Source organism: Exophiala oligosperma (assembly GCF_000835515.1).
Source record: "Exophiala oligosperma strain CBS 72588 unplaced genomic scaffold supercont1.2, whole genome shotgun sequence".
Taxonomy (NCBI): Eukaryota; Fungi; Ascomycota; class Eurotiomycetes; order Chaetothyriales; family Herpotrichiellaceae; genus Exophiala; species Exophiala oligosperma.
In genome coordinates this window covers 806,199-822,464 of record NW_015622819.1, presented here as the reverse complement: position 1 = coordinate 822,464, position 16,266 = coordinate 806,199, and the positions used below count along the sequence as shown (strand labels likewise).

Here is a 16,266-nt window from a genome sequence, read left to right as displayed (position 1 = left end):
TGTACCGCCAGCGCCGAGTGTTTAGGGCGGCTGCTGCTGCTGCTGCTGCTGCTGTAGCCGAGCCTGTAATCGTGTTTGACATCGTGGTTGCTGTTGTTGCTGCTGTTGCTGTGGCAGTTGTTGTTGTTGTTGTAGCTGAGTCTGTAACGGGGTCTGGCGTGGCTGTTGTTGCAAGTTTCTAGGATCTCCCGCAGGATATCTGCGGTTCATCTGAGGCGGAGGTTGAGCCAACAAGTGAGCCGGAATAGGTAACAGCGGTCGCATCGGGTGTAATCCCTGTTGCGATTGTTGCTGTTGCTGTTGCTGTTGCTGATGTTGTTGGGGTTGGGGTTGGGGCTGCGGCTGTGGCCGAGGATCTTTGAACCATCTCCTTCCACTGTCCGACCGGTCGTAGAGTGCTTTCCAGTCATTCTCCGGCTCGAACCAATTCGGTGGGAAGTGTCCGTACTTTTCCATCGGGAGTCGAAGGCGGCGAACGTCCGGGTTGACGAACTCTCCGGTCATCAGATACGTAATCTCCCAGGCTTTGGGACGGAAGTGGGCGTCACCCAGAGGCATGTCGTTGATTTCGTGACCCTGGAAAAATACCTTTTCCGAGTGCTCGGGCACTTCGTCGTGATTTTGGTCGGCGGCCCCTGCTGCTGCTGCTGCGTTGTTGTTGGTGGCGGCGTTGTTGGGAGCAAGCGTAGCCGCTGCTGCTGTTGCTCGGGCTTCGCTCCGAGCCTTTAGCAGTCTCCGTTCGGCCAGACGAAGACCGAACCGTGTTTCGTCGAGCAGTTCGAGTTGCGTCGGGCGTGCGGCCGGATTGGGGTCGAGACATCGATGGATCAGACGACGGAGGCGGCTGCTGTAGACGCCCGGCTTCTTGGTCCTGACTCCCGAGAGCTGGTGGTTGCCGTTTCGCTTGAACTCCTGGGTGGTGCGAGCACGCGTGTGACGAATGTCCTCTCGGCCACGGAGGGTGAGGAGATTGAGCATCGTCGCACCGACGCCGTAAATCTGCAGAGACAAACAAAAAGGGCTAGTTAGAATATGCTATGCTGTGACAAAAAAAAACCACGCTGGTACTGCCGCTGCTCACATTAAGTGCATGATCGAAAAGAACATCGTGGTCGTCACCAGGACCATTGTGCTTTTTCTTTTGCATCAGCTTGGCTTGTTTGTAATTGAGTCGACGGCCTTTATCATCGTCTATCCTCGTCCACCCCCCTGTTGCAGGGATATTCCAATGAACTCCGTAAGAAAGTTGTTCCTGCGAAATAGTGTCAGTCGCGGGTGTGGAAGGAGAGGAGTCAAAGGGATGATGGTCTTTACCGGAGGTGCATATTGATCTGTTCGTCGCCACCAGTACTGGGAAGGGTTGAACGGGTCCTCGTCTGTGATGGAATCATGTTAGAATGCTGACGATAAATGACAACTCTGGCAGAACAAAGCTCTCGAGGTACTGCCATTACTGCCGAGAATGGAGAATCTACTTACTGCTGGTGTAGGTGGCAATCCCATAGTCTCCCAACTTGGTCTGGGGAAAGTCGTGCTCCTGGGGATCTTCCGGGGCGTAATCTAGAAGGATGTTGGCCGGTTTGATGTCCATGTGGATACAGTATCCATCGCTGCGGTCCTCCATGGTCATGAGCCATGGCCACGCCAGACTGTCCGGTGGTGGGGTATCGCGCAGCGCCTCGCACGAACTGGCAAGTCGGTAGAAGACGTGCCAGATAAAGACCTCGGGAAGATGTGTGTCCCACGCTCGATATGCGCGGACCAGCCGTGCCAGGGTTCCGTGGCCGCAGTACTCGAGGTACGTACGATACCTCCCGACGGACCGATCGGGCTTGTCTATCATGAACTTGTAGCCTCGCACATGTGGCGCCACACTCTCGTCCTTGAAGTTGAGGTCCTTTTGAATCACAACTTCCTTCAGCAAGCGTTCAAAGCCGGCGTACTCAACCTCTCTCCATTGTAAAATCTCGTCCATGTCATCCTCTTTGAGAGCCAGTTCATCCACAATTTTATTGGTACCGTCGCGTTTCTGCCAGAGTCCAACGTGTCCGTAAGACCCGGACCCGAGCATTCGGACTGGGCCCCATTCTTCGTCGTCGGCATTGTCTCTCTCAAACAAGAGGAATTTCAGCATGAACTGCCTGTCCTCCTTCTTCTTTCCAAACGCTCCTCTTCTGATTCTTGCGGCCAACCAGTCTCGCCTGTACAGTTGCCGTTCCTGTCGAGTTCGCGCCGTCTCCGGGACAAGGTATCCAGCCTCATTGAGGTCGGGTGTTTCTAGTTGATTAGCAGGTTGAGCTATTCGGCGCCAGCGCATTGTGATGTAGTGTCGAGAAGGATAATGTGAAATGAGATCAGGTATGTAATGAATTGTCTGTGTCGAATAATCTACAGGAGGAAGAAAAAAAAATACAAATCGCCTAGATGGAAAGGTTGAAAACAGTAGAGCAGATGAATACATCCATCTTTGTTGTCCGTTTGCATCGTCAAAACGCAGATTGTTAGATAAAGTCTATCATTATGCTGAATATCAGAATCGATTGTTCTTTGTGAGACGACATGAGACAATAACGATGAATGGAGCCCGAAGATAGGTCCATAGCTCACCAGGTAATCTTGATATTTTTATGTTAGCCATCAAAGGCACCTGATGGATTGAGTAGGCCTACATTCGCAGCCATTGGAAAAACATGGTATCTGCGTTGAGAACACTGAGGTGAGAAAGGACTTTTTTAATAAAGCGACGAGGCAGAATGGAGTTGCGTGGGGAGGTTGAATAGTTCGCCGTACATAGCTGCACCTGGGGTTCATAGTGGCGTAGACGAAGACTCTACGCTATTTTCATGAACGTGGATATTTGTTATGCCCGTCAGATCTCGAATCTACGAGAATGCGTCAATTCTGATGTAAGTGAGCCACTGGTTTCGTGTGCCATCTCGAAACTTGTACACCCGTTTGCGGAAAAATGACTAGGCTCCTTTGTTTAGGAAGGGTAAGTAAAAGCGATACAATTGGTTCCACCAAAATTCATTCGATCTGCATCCTTTGCGTACAATGAGCGACGAATACTAGATTGCGTAGATTGAAAGGATATGCAACGCGTGGACGAGGTTTTGAACCATGTTGAGACGAGGCTGCAGAACATGGTGTTGGATAGGGGGGTTTATTGACACTAAACCACTTTGGGAACAGGTGGACGGCGTACGCCATCCAGAGTCTTGCTTCGACTATCATTTTTCGAGTACTCATGACGTGACCTTGCCCCTGTCTTTCACTTCTCTATGATTGGGAGATAGAGATAAGACCCGAAGCCTCCTCCAGTGTACAGGGTGGTGGTGCCCCCGAAAATGCTCTTTGGTCGATCTTGTTCACTATTGTGCAGCCACGGACCTGAACCACGCGCTATCCACGCCTCGTTAGGGGCCTCTGGTGGGAGTGGTCGTTGGAAGTCTTGACCACTTATCCAAAGAGCCCAATGGAACCCAGCTGGGAGGATCACGCTCGCAGGCCAAAGCTCGACATCGAGTTCGTAGATGTCACCGGGGGTCAAGGGCTGTAGCTCGTCGTGACTGTGATACGGACGATAGGGTAGTGTCTTTTTGAGGTCGAGTTTGCGGTGGCTGCCACGTAGCCAGCCTTGAGAAAGTGGCGTGTGAGGGTCGACAGTACCTTGGAAGTCAACCTCGCGACCGTCGGGTGAGAATGCTTGGAATGTGACGAAGATATCGACATCCGTCGTGCTCGATGACACATACAATTTCAGAGCGAGGGGGCCAGTGACTTCCATTTCGCGGTCGAGTGGCTCAGTGCAGAAGGTAATGCTACCTTCTAGGGCTTTAAAGGTGGCGTTGGAGGACTTTGGTATTGGTTTCCACGAGAGCTGTTGGCAACTTGCATCCAGGTAGGCTTTGGTCCACTTTGTGTCTGGCAAGGGCCACGATTTTTCCTTGCGCTGCTCGACATCAGTGGTGAATGGCCTTCTTAGCGTCAGGAGCACAGGCTCCTCCTTGTCCCATCCATTATCCGCACCTTTCAAGAAGTGATCCAGAAATCGTTGTTGGAGGGCCATTCCGTACTCCAAGTAGAACAACTCCTCGTGCCGGCCGACGTGTGTTTCCAGCCACTTTTGAGTCGATGCGGCCGAAGTGAAAGCCTCAAAGTTGCCACGAGCATGAAGACCATGGCCTCCTAGACTTGCAGCACTGAGGAAGGGAACCGTGACTTTGCTCCAATCTGGAGTTCTTGCAAGATACCACTCATCTTCGAGCGGGCGAGTTAGGACGTCTTGGATTGGATCTGCTCGGTTCTGTCGCAGCTGTTCATCGTCGTAGACGTCCGGCCCACTAACTCGGTCATTTAACCAGGGGTCGAGGATGGAGTTTGGATTACCATGCTGTACAGAGACAACCTGTCGAGGGTACCAAGTCTCCACGAAACCGTTGGAATGGATCCCGCCGTGACGAGCGATCTCGCGGTAAAAGTTCGAGGCGCCTTCCCAGGGTATGATGCAAGTCAGATGTGGTGGCTGGGTAGACGCAACCAACCACTGGTTGATGGCATAGTAGGAGATTCCATTCAGGCCGACTTTGCCGGTGCTCCAGGGCTGCGCAGCCGCCCATTCAATTGCATCATGGTAGTCTTTGACTTCCCGAGGCGACCAGATGTCTAAACGCCCAGGGCTTCGGCCAGCACCACGGGAATCCACGCGGATACAAACATATCCCAAGGGAACCCACATCTCCGGGTCGGTGGTCTCCCAGTTCATAAACTCTCTGCTCGACCCCGGTAGCATGTCCGGATGGGTTTCAATGAACCACTTCCACTGGGGAGCAAACTGGACAGAGTAGGGCGCGCCTTTGGCGTAAGGACCCAGTGTCATGATTACTGGGGCTGGCTGATCGTTGTTAGGTCGAAATATATCACATTTGATTGAGATACCGTCGTCCATTGGAATGGAGACATCACGCTCGACTATGAGGTTCTTGACGGCGGTCATGCTGAGTCGGTTGTTTCTTGGAAGAAAAATGTTAAAGGAGTTTAATCCTCTTTATCCTGACCAGGCAGCCCAGTTCTGTGATGTTTGTTCCTCTGCTGGTCTCAGTGTTGTGCCTTGTGTCAAATATAAAGGACAGGATCGCTGAGTGATGCAAGTACGCATGGAGTTGCCCATGGGGCAACATATCGGGGTATTGTACAGCAGAATATCCCGACTTCGTACAATAATAAACCACTTCGTACTACGTGACTCCGCATGCTGAGTACCTTTCCATGTCGTTGACAGGTACTGCATCGCTAGGTAACCAGGTCTGTGGAGTTTGCACGGAGTGATATGTCGATATGTCGTACGAAGCTCGTATTCTGCTGTGAATATCCCGATACATTGCCGCATATGGACCGCGGCTTCAAGTCATCGGCACAGCGGGCGGTTGTCATGTTTCTGAGTGAAGTGACTCAGGTTGAAGCAGCTTCGCATCGCTTCCGAGATCCAGGAGATCCAAAGCTTGGAGAATCACGAGAGACAATTTAGAGATACAACGCATAGTCGCATGGCACCGATGGCGATGGACTCTGACAAAAGTCCTCTCTTTTAATGAATACGAGATCAAATTCTGAAGCCTTCTGCCTGTATACAGAGTGGCAAATAATGCTCAGACTGGCCTCTGCAGAGTATGGTCTTTTCGACCATGAGCAACTTTTAGCGAACGCTGGAGCAGAGGTTTTTCAAATTGGAAAGCGGATTCGCAATGCGACTTATGACTTACTCTTTCTTCCTAAATGCAGATACATATTCAGATGTTGGAACCGTTGCCCGCATCTGGTGAGATCACCTCAAAACTTTTGTCCGCATCGCAGTAGGGACTTGATACTTTCAATTGCGGTGACGAGTGACGCTGATGAGCGGCGCAGGGTGTACTGAGTCTTTATTTCTGTGAACTTCTATGCCGCTTTCTGGCTCTTCAGGTCGCTTCAATGCTAGTAGAAGCACGTCTGGTTGCTTGGAAATCATTTGTCTAGACCTTGTTGACAGTCGTCCTTACATCAGACTCGTGAGTGCATTGTACATAGAGATATCGTAGGTACCTTGATGTTCAGCCCCGGACTATTTAGTTTTCCCTTTTCCGAGAGGATACGAATACGGGGTCGACACTCCAGGCGTTATCGATAAGTGCGGAAGAGTTCGCGGCCCGTGGCCAACACGACCAAGAAAAGAATCCCGATTGTCGAAGACTTTGTGATTCTGAATCTTGCTGCTTAATCTCCTGGGTTCATTCATTGTTCTCTGTAGCATACATTCGACCTCTGCAGCAATGTCCTCCAAAAACAGCGCTCCTCTGCCTACCGAGCTTCCTCTTCCGACCGATGCCAGTCTCTCCCACGGCTCCCTTGCAGACCTTCTCCCGTCACATTTCACCACCGAAATTACCCAGTGGCTTGCAGAAGACACGCCGTCGTTTGACTATGGTGGCTTTGTGGTTGGATCAAGCCCTCGAACAGCCCAGCTGCTTTGTAAATCCGCTGGAGTTCTTGCTGGTGTTCCTTTCTTCGACGAGGTCTTCCGCCAACTAGATTGCACGGTGGAGTGGCATCATGCTGAAGGTGAATTCCTAGATCCTGCGAAATCAGGAGGCAAGATCAAGGTTGCTACAGTTAAGGGCCCAACTCGCAAACTGTTATTGGGGGAAAGAGTTGCGTTGAACGCCCTAGCCAGGTGCAGTGGCGTGGCGTCAAAGAGTCGAAAGATGCTCGAGCTAGTACGGGGTGCAGGCTACAAGGGAGTTCTTGCGGGAACGAGAAAGACTACACCTGGATTCAGGCTGGTCGAAAAGTATGGTATGTTGGTTGGAGGAATCGATGGGCACAGACACGACTTGAGCAGCATGATCATGCTAAAGGACAATCACATATGGGCCAAAGGCAGCATCACCAATGCTGTCAAGGCGGCAAGGGCAGTTGGTGGCTTTGCCCTCAAGATCGAGGTGGAAGTTCAGACCGAGAACGACGCGGATGAGGCCATTGAAGCAGGTGCAGATGTTGTTATGCTGGATAACTTTGACGGTGAGGGCCTCAAAGTAGCTGCACGAAGCTTGAAAGAACGGTGGCAAGGCAAAAGGCAAGTGCTGTTGGAGAGCAGCGGTGGGTTAACGGAGGCCAATGTCAAAGAGTACATCAATAATGGTAAGATTGCGCCTACTTTTTCCCTATGTGCATGACTGATCCTAGCCTATAGACATCGACATCATCTCTACCAGTGCGGTGCATCAAGGTGTACCACATGTAGATTTCTCACTGAAAATTGATCATTGATGACAAGGTGTTCTTCTTCTTAATCCTGCCCAACAAACTCTGTCCTTCCGATGATCGTCCTGCATTGCTCTGACTTGAACTCCCAGCCCACTCTGTGCCGAGTGTGATTCCACATGAGACAAAGTATGTTTGCTTTGGCGGGGGATTTCGGACTCTGCGCTTTTCTCATTTTCAGGTTCGCGAGATATGCCGGAGTTCCGCCGCCAAGCGCAGCCAATACTGGATGTTTCAGCCTCGTTGTATGGATATCATTCCCGACCCTCAGCCTCACGATGTTGCCGTTATGGACTCTATGCTTTTTTCACATTTGAGAACAGTGAGCCTTTTTGCCTTGGATCGCCCATCCTGTCCAATGGCACCCTATACAAATTTGGAGCCGCCCTCTCACACAGACCCATTCCTACAATAGACATGATTCCGACTCGTTGATCAATTCTCGCCCAGGAACTCTCTGTCTCAAGACAACGAACAGGCTGCTCCGCCGTCCGCCGATGTGACGGAGGGTCTCCAGTGAGATCCGATAAGTACCTGTGATGTCCCCCCGAAGTCGAAAATGTTTCTCTTCTCTCTCTTTCTCCATACCCCAATTCTAACACTTCCGCTTGGTTTCTTGCAAAAGAAACCTCCAATACTCTCAAGTAAGTCACCATACACAAGATACTTGTGCCTATTCTGACATGCTGATAGCGACCTCCCAACTTTCAACACCGCCTTCCCTCTCCTCCCTCTCTCTTCCTTGTCACAGCCCTTCCTGCAGCGTAAGCCTGACTTCCAAACTAATGTCCCCTGACTAACATCTAGACAGCATTCTCCCCGTCCCCAACATGGCTTGCAACTTCTTTGCCTCTCTTTTGGGGCACTGGCTCGACAGACCCGAGCCAGCTCCAACTGGCGAGGTCTATCGATGGCGGCCAACCTCTTAGATGGAGCGTTGGCAATGGGGTGCAGCCAAGCCATGCCCCGAGCAGTGTGACTGCTCGTGGGTCGACCCCAGGCCACTCGAGCCAAAGCGACGGGGTCCGCAACGAATCTTCCCTTGCTCCCGAGGGAGACTTGACCTCAGCAAGAGGAAGGTTCGGGTTGCAGAGGGTTTCGAGCGTCCTGTCAAGGAGGGCAGGCATTCAGCATACCATCACCCGGTATGCTATAAGCCAAAGGGGTGGAAGCCCCGTGCCCTACGCCGAGCCTAACGCAGCTGCGGACTCTGCCTTCTCGCGGCGTATCTCAGTGAATCCCTAAATCGTGGATAAGCGTCCTGTCGTGAACTCCACGGGGGCTGAGATGCGTTTGCACCGGCTGACTCGTCAGGTGCCCTGTGGAATCACTCTGGATTGTCAAGCCAAGTTCTTACAATCGCGGGAGTGGCAGGTAGACCTGACCAGCCCAAACCAGGTCAATCCTGAAAGCTTCCCCCAAGGGCAACTCAGGACGACCAAGATGCTTTCGCATCGGCTGACTCGTCAGGTGTCCTGTGGAATCACTCTGGGTTGTCAAGCCAAGTTCTTACAATCGCGGGAGTGGCAGGCAGACCTGACCAGCCATACCAATTTCAATCCTGAAAGCTTCCCCCAACGGCGACTCAGGAACGACTATTGTTATTTCGACCTCGACCACCTATGATTCCTAAGACTTCTTCGCTGCTTGTTGCAGTTGTCTCTTCCTCCGACTCCGACCACCTAAGAATCCTACGAAACCTTCTTCTCCCTTCTCGAGTCACACTCTATCACTCTCGCTCCGCTTCCTAAAATCCTAAGAACTCTTCCTTCTTCTTTCCGATACCTAGGAACACGGCTTCGAGCAAGGACTTCTTTTCGGTCACTGCCAACCAGAATCTGTCAAAATCGGTCAACACCTGCCGAGCAGAAAATCGCAGTCGGTCAAATATATGAGCATATGGAATCAATACACTCTCCATCACAAAATGAGCCACATCATACAATCAAATCATTTGATGACACTGGTTATCGATGGAACAGAGGTCACCTCATAAGCCTTGGGAATCACACTGAAGGCTTTACGAGTCAAAGTCATTCATTCAAGCAATATCAGCACATGTCAAATCCGATATCACTGAGATATTACAAACCACAATGACGCAAACGCAAGTCGTACCATTGGTGCCGGGAGACGCCATCGAGTTCAATACAAAGATGTCAACAATATAACCTCAACAAGATCAACATTATTCGGGAACACCACCGAGATTCATATCACGCCGAAGAAAATGTTCGAGAATCAAGCGAGGTTCACTTTCAGGTACTTGTCGCACGATATCACAATACAAACAAAACAACGTATCCATGATCCTTATACAAAGGGCTTCCTCCTCGCGACCAAAGCACCAATCAATGGGCGAACGTTGCTACTCTCTTTAGTCATGACAGTCTCTTCATCTCCAACCACCAACCTATCCAACACAAGACGACGTGCATCCCGAAAACGACCTTTTGGGGTGCCCCTTCCCCAAACTCCGGATCTTGCCATTTGGTGCCGGGGTACAAGATACCACTCATGCCGGTGACCCAGTAGAGAGACCCCAACAAGGCGGCCGTGGTGATCGAGTCCCTCTCCGCCGCGAGTCCTCCCCATCCCGACCCGGAGGCTTGGGCCGAGCGCCTCCAGGTGTAGTAGGCAGTCAACCCACCCAAACACAAACCCATCGACATGGTCTGGCCGTTGTGGAAACGGGCGTGGGGTGGCCACCGAGGGTTCTTGACGTGAGTCTCGTTCCAGTCGGCCAGGTAACAAGACACCGAGGTCGAAAAGGCGACGAGGCTGAGGAGGGAACGACCCAAAGACGCCATCTCACGAGTCTGAATGAGCCGGGGGGCCGGAGAGTGAATACAATGTGACTTGATGTGATATGCTGGGGGTGGAGCGTCGAGTGTTGCTCGATCGAGTCGATTCTAAATATTACGACTTCAGTGTAGTCGAGAATAAGGGTAGAAACTCTCTCACTTAGTTCACCTGTGGAGATAGTTACTCGGATTCTTGTACGGAGTAGGTGATGATCAAATGATTCTTGGGAGATATTTTGTGAGATGAAAACGACCAAAAATATTTCAGAATGAGAGAATTGATGTCCCAACATTTGGTTCATATTTACAACACATTCGAACGGAAATAGGATCGTCGATGATGATTCGTTTCAGGTGGGAAGATCGGCATGAACATCACCCGTCGACCGAGTTCTCGTCACACCCGTCTCCTGGACCTGCGCAGGTATCCTTGCTTCGAACGGAGTCCTCGTATTTCATTGCCTTTTGCGGAGTTGTAGGTCTCCAGATCTCGGATAAGTAAGTAGTCCTGAATCCCTACCAGGCCGTTCACGGCCGAGAGAAGTCAGACCGAGCACGAGACGAGAAGAAGCGAGGTGAGACAACACCATTAGATCCCCGCGACAAAGGTAAAGTAAGCGGAGAGCATCTCGGTTCGGAGGAATGGACCCTTGACATGTTCGGTCATTTCTGAAAGGCTGGGGATATAACAATCTTGACCAGGTGAAGATATTGCGGGCACGTTGTTTGACCCGTCGATGGTTGCCATCTACGGAGTTAGTCGGCATTGTGGATTTGGTGTCCGGAGTACATTCACTGGCAAGGTACAACCTCACAGGACTAAGGACTAAGAACTTGCAAGACAATGCAAAGAGCGGATCAAACAAAGCGACAGCGCTGATTGTAAAGCAAAGGAGATATATCTGTAGGAATTCTGCCTCAAAAATATGTAAGTAGAACCACTACCTAATCTCTATGGACAACATTCCTTGTACAATTCTTCTGTTTTCAAGACTTCTTCCACGGACACATCCCAACCTTGGACAAGGTTGATTCCCTGAATTTCTAAAACATGAAGTAGATGATCCTCATGGGCAGACTGGCATTCCTTCTCTTCTCTTGTTCCTTACGGTGAGCTTCCCAATCAATCTCTCGTCGTCCCGAATCCAGATCAATCTGATCGAGTTTCAACCAACCTTCGCGCTTCCAAAAGTATCCACAAGCCCAGAAAAACATGACGACCGGCAGGGCAAGGTAAGCCTTGAAGAAGCCCTCGGCGTCGTTGACACCACCTCCGGGGGGCCAGATTGCAACGTAAAACTGGGCGATCAACACCAACACGATAAGGCCGACACCGATGTATGATCCGTAGACACCGCCGATGGCCTTGAAGGGGATGTCGTCGAGGGAGCGGCCTTGGTGACGCCACGCGTTTCGGAAGCGGACATGTGCCAGACAGATGGAACCCCAGGTGAACAAGGCCGCGAGGCCAGACAAGGCCTGGAGCCAGTCGAAAATCTCAACGCCAGACTTTGCGACACCGAGGTAGGCCAGGCCACCAAATGCGATGATGGTGATGGTGGAAATGAGCGGGCGGCCGGCGCGGTCCACGTAGCTGAAGATCTTGGGAGCGTAGCCTTGTTCGGCGAGCGCAGTCAGTGTGCGGCTGCCACCGTAGACACCGCTGTTGCCGATGGAGATGACGGACACCAAAATGACAACGTTCATGAAAGAGTCGAACCCGATCAGCCCAGCGTCTTGGGCGGCAAGCACAAACGGCGAGGCTTGTGCGTCGATGTAAGGGTTGGCACCAAGGAGGCGTTCGTCTTCGGAGCTGACAAGCAGGCCAACGAAAAGTAACGCCAGGATGTAGAACAAGGTGATCCGCCAAAACACTTGCTTGACCGCGGAAGGCAACGACTTCAGTGGTGTCCTAGACTCAGCTGCAGCCAAACCGACGAGTTCGGTTCCGGAGAATGCAAAGGCGGCGGTGACGAAGACCGAGCAGAAACCCTTGAACCCATTCTGGAAGGCGCCAGGGTCATACCAGAGTCCTGCAGAATGTCAGAGAGGGAGATTCGAGGCACCCAAGAAAAAAAACACTTACGAGCGCCCCAGTATTTGTCGTAGATGCCGTTACTTGGCCCTCCACCACAGACCAGGACGAGGCCAATGATCATGAAAATCACAATCGCGGACAGCTTCAGGGCACTGGACCAGAATTCTTCCTCACCATATCCCAGGACGCCAAAAACATTGACAAAAATAATGACTAGCAAGAACATGGTTATCCACACGGCGACGTGAACGTCTGAAGTCCAGAAATATATCGTGAATGAGGCCACTGTTATTTCCAGAGGTAAGACGATCGCCCACTGAAAGACACTGCAAAAGGTTGTCACTACACGCATTACCCCATTGATGATTTGGGTACTCACTAGTTCCAACCCATAGCAAAACCCCATGCGGGATCAATGAATCGAGTCGAGTAGGTATAGAAACCGCCAGAGATAGGATACATGATACAAAGTTCACCCAAGGCAAACACAACGTTGAAGATCATGATACCGATAATGCCATAGTCGAGGAGGAGTGACGCTGGACCACCCCTTCGGAGAGCTGAACCAGTACCGACAAAAAGGCCAGCGCCAATTGAGCCACCTGGAGCTAAGGTTAGTGATCAAGAGCACAAAGTAGGCCTTCTGAGAGGAGGAGCTTACCAATGGCAATCATGTGCATGTGGCGAGAGCGTAGGGTCTGGTTGAGCTGGTTGTGTTTGTCGGTACGACTTCTGCGCTTGAATGAATCTACGGTACATCCCATTCGTGTCCAGAACGGTAACTTGTAGAATTCTTGATCGTCACCAATCTTGACGTCGTGAGGTCCATCACCCTTTTCTTGAGGTAGACCGGCGGCATCCCTCTTCTCGGGCTCAACCGCCGACTCGTCATTGTAAACTGGTTTGCCGTCCATGGTGTCGGAGCTCAACTGAGAGTGCAGGGACAGCGTGAATCTGATCCGGGGTTCGACGCGACCGGAGCACGGTATTTAACCATGATCGAACCAGCAAAGGCTCGGCCAATATGCCATCATGTATGACTTTCCTTATCTCTTGGGTGTGATTGACAATGGACACGCGATGATACCCTGCAAAAGTCAAGATGAGGGATCAGACGACGGGGCAAGATAAAGGAGGGATTGGTCCAAGGTGCTCGATGGTTACCGATTCTTGTCTAGGACATTGCTCCGTGTTGCCATGGGCGGCCAAGAACAGCTGCTGATCGCCATCTTTGGACGGTTGCGTGACGAGACTCCGCCGGTACAAGTTCCACTCACGTATTTCGTAGATCGTAGGGGACTGATATCTCCGCGTTGAAGAAGTATGGAGGCCACATAGATCGACCCATAGTGTGTTATACCAGGCTTTGCACATGAGTTGGACGGGCCATGCTAAGCGAGACTCACATTGATCGAAGGAGAATCAGTGGATTCGGTGACGATATGAAAATTCCTTGATGTACTGGGCGCCGAGCGGCCAAGGCTGGGCGGAAGTATTGCCAAGATTTCCCGCTCCAACACTTCTTATCGTGGTAGCCATGATTGGGGACAGGAAACCCTCTGTCAATTCTCGGCAGCTTCTTGTCCTGCTTCTTTGCGTAGCATCTGTTGTGGATGTTGTTTGGATGGTGATTTGACTCGCGGGTGGCTCAACTTCAGCATTAGGGCATCTCCCATGTCCACACATTCAATAAACAGCCTTTGCTCCAGTTGTAAATCACTCTGTACGTGAACGAGAAAGTTCCCAAGCCTGTCCACTCAGCCACGTCTCCTTTACATTTCAGCATCTCGGTTACCCCGGTCTTGGCGGGGACATCCATCGGTAGGGGGTGTTCTTCTGGTAGAACTTCTAGAATGCTTCTGTTGCTCCACACAATCCAGTATAGGCTATAGCTCCGAAGGGACTGGTCTCTCGATTGAGTGCTGTGTCGTGAGAGTGCATTTCAGGGACAGATTGTCAGGTAAATGCTGTTTAGCTCAGTGTTGAGAACTTCGTTTTCAACTTGTGATAACGAGCACGAATGCAAACGAGCTTCGACATTGCCTTACCTATCGGTTTACACATAGAGATGCCAATACATGCTAAGCAGTTAGTATCATTGCTCGCGTGAGTGCGGACAACATTCAGCTTGCGTCAGTGGCGGCATGAACGACGTGGTCTGTCCCTGTGCGGCTTCAACGGCATGATATCAGGATGGGATTCAGTGTTTGTGGTGCATGCAGAATCGGAAAGATCGACATGTGGTTTCTGCTCATGTCATCATATGTTCATTTTTTGGATGTCCCAAGATACGAGCATTGTTGAAAATCCGCTTGAGTAGATGCAAACAGATGGTGGTGAGTGGAATTAAATAAAAATCCTTTGCGTCACACCTCGTCGTCTGAAGTTCTTATCGATAAGAGATGGTGGGAAAAGCTTTCCCGAGGTAAAACCGTCCAACACCAACCGCAGCTTCACGCAACCTTGAGATAATATACTGTGTACTCCGTAGTGCACACGTAGGTATTCGCCCAAACTGCTTGACTCACCTGCAGCACTTTTGAATAATTACCATGGCCATGGAGGCGTCGCATAGCACTTCAACGACAGAGAATGACTCTGTTCCTGTGACTCCCGCTTCCGTACACCAGGGACTGTTCACATACCCTTTCGACACAGACCCAGAATACCAAGCCGGACTGGCAGCCATTCTAGGGCACCCAGACACTCCGGTAACTCTCGAAGAGTTGACAGACAAGAAGGAGCTGGTGCTACAAGCACAGTCTTTCTATTTTTCAAGGTAGAATTGTCCCGAACCGTCACAGGCTGAAAGCGTGTACTGAGAAACATGTCGGATAGGAAGTTCGCCCTCCCACCCATAGATGTCGTCGCATATTCGTCATGGCTGCTCTCTCGTTCCCCCACCGATTCTAGCCAGCATCCCCCAGTGCAGCCGCTTGTTGCACCGCCCACCTCCTCATCGACAGAATCAGCCCCGTCCGTAGGCCCTCAAGCCAATGCATCGGCGTCTGAACCTGAACCGCCGTACCCAACGTCCTTCGCGCATATAGTCGACCTGATAACCCGCAATATGCCGATTCCTGGCATCGAAGAAATCCCCAACACTGTACTCGAACCCGGCTCCAGCAAGATAGACAAGAAGCCACGGCGAAGGAAACCTTGGGAAACCGACTCAGACCCTGAAAACACCTCAAGTACTTCCGCGGCGCCACGGACAACTCCACCAACTTCACTTCAAGCAGAGACGACACAAGATGATAATACAGTCGATCTGAATGGTCATAGAGAGACGGGTCAAGGGGTGGTGAACATTCTCAAACCAAACGCAGTACCAGACAGTGGCCTTCTGAGTAAGGATTGAGCATGGCACTGATGATTATGTCATAGTAGATGTGAGTGTGAGTGGTGGGCAGCGTCGACGAGGAGCGTCCTATCCTTCCCACGTTGTTACCTATTGAAGCTTTCGTCAGCATAATGGCCATCCGTGAACGATGTCCTCAGACTCTTCAGGGCAGGGAGCAATACGATGAAGAGATGACCATAAAGCGGGCGATACAGGCTGAACATGAAATCCCCGTACCGAGTGATTAGTGCGATGTTGAGTGGGTTTCATGTTTGCTCGGCCAGACGTTTCCCACGCCTCAGAGAATTTGACGTGCTGGTATCTGCTCCAGGGGAATCAAGGACGCCCGGAATCTTTGCCATTGATATATATTTATGGCGACCATGGGCCACCTACGATCTATCGCTGCCACCAGGAATGGTTTGATCATGTAAAGGTGGACCTTTGTTCAGGTATCATGGTTCTCTATTTACTAAGTTACCTAATCGCCATGGTCCATGCTAGCTCTAAGTACATGCTTGAGTGTCCACGTTGCCGCTCTGCAGGACATTGGTAAAGACATGACTGATAACAGTCTTTTGGTGAATATGAAACAGGAGTTGGGCCAAACCTGCAGTTCTGAAATGCCCTCCTTGCACCCGACACGATACGTGAAGTTCAATTTTCGACGCCTTTCGAGTTTGATCTTGACTGCATAGAAGAAGTTTGTTTGCGATACTGAATTTGCTATCGATATGAGAAAGACATACAAGCCAAGAATCTTGCGAGAATCGTTCAATAAG

General features: G+C 51.0%; 5 protein-coding genes across 6 annotated transcripts; 3 read left to right on the top strand and 2 right to left on the bottom strand.

The window, feature by feature from the left end:
- Window positions 1–12: 12 nt before the first annotated feature.
- PV06_01770 (uncharacterized protein) lies at window positions 13–2,666 on the bottom strand. The gene is made up of 5 exons (XM_016402398.1): window positions 2,608–2,666; window positions 1,480–2,512; window positions 1,315–1,376; window positions 1,082–1,252; window positions 13–999 (listed from the first exon to the last, which is right to left on the bottom strand). The coding sequence occupies exons 2-5, from the start codon at window positions 2,459–2,461 to the stop codon at window positions 22–24; spliced, it is 2,193 nt and encodes a 730-aa protein (XP_016266295.1). The 5' UTR covers window positions 2,462–2,512; window positions 2,608–2,666; the 3' UTR covers window positions 13–21.
- A 3,549-nt stretch (window positions 2,667–6,215) lies between these two features.
- PV06_01769 (nicotinate-nucleotide diphosphorylase (carboxylating)) lies at window positions 6,216–7,312 on the top strand. The gene is made up of 2 exons (XM_016402397.1): window positions 6,216–7,176; window positions 7,229–7,312. The coding sequence occupies exons 1-2, from the start codon at window positions 6,309–6,311 to the stop codon at window positions 7,303–7,305; spliced, it is 945 nt and encodes a 314-aa protein (XP_016266294.1). The 5' UTR covers window positions 6,216–6,308; the 3' UTR covers window positions 7,306–7,312.
- Window positions 7,313–7,858: 546 nt separating this feature from the next.
- On the top strand, window positions 7,859–8,830 carry PV06_01768 (uncharacterized protein; the record flags this gene model as incomplete). Its single annotated transcript, XM_016402396.1, has 2 exons — window positions 7,859–7,943; window positions 8,111–8,830. The coding sequence occupies 2 exons, from the start codon at window positions 7,859–7,861 to the stop codon at window positions 8,542–8,544; spliced, it is 519 nt and encodes a 172-aa protein (XP_016266293.1). The 3' UTR covers window positions 8,545–8,830.
- Window positions 8,831–11,010: 2,180 nt separating this feature from the next.
- Window positions 11,011–13,167, bottom strand: PV06_01767. 2 transcript variants are annotated; one of them, XM_016402394.1, is made up of 4 exons: window positions 12,803–13,167; window positions 12,521–12,743; window positions 12,190–12,467; window positions 11,011–12,136 (listed from the first exon to the last, which is right to left on the bottom strand). In XM_016402394.1, exons 1-4 carry the CDS (start codon window positions 13,053–13,055, stop codon window positions 11,148–11,150), a joined length of 1,743 nt encoding a protein of 580 aa, XP_016266291.1. In that variant the 5' UTR covers window positions 13,056–13,167; the 3' UTR covers window positions 11,011–11,147. The 2 variants fall into 2 exon arrangements, with proteins under 2 accessions (XP_016266291.1, XP_016266292.1); XM_016402395.1 differs by lacking the exons at window positions 12,521–12,743; window positions 12,803–13,167 and having other exon boundaries at window positions 12,190–12,502.
- A 1,450-nt stretch (window positions 13,168–14,617) lies between these two features.
- PV06_01766 (uncharacterized protein) lies at window positions 14,618–16,108 on the top strand. Its single transcript, XM_016402393.1, has 2 exons — window positions 14,618–14,920; window positions 14,980–16,108. The coding sequence occupies exons 1-2, from the start codon at window positions 14,694–14,696 to the stop codon at window positions 15,500–15,502; spliced, it is 750 nt and encodes a 249-aa protein (XP_016266290.1). The 5' UTR covers window positions 14,618–14,693; the 3' UTR covers window positions 15,503–16,108.
- Window positions 16,109–16,266: the final 158 nt, after the last annotated feature.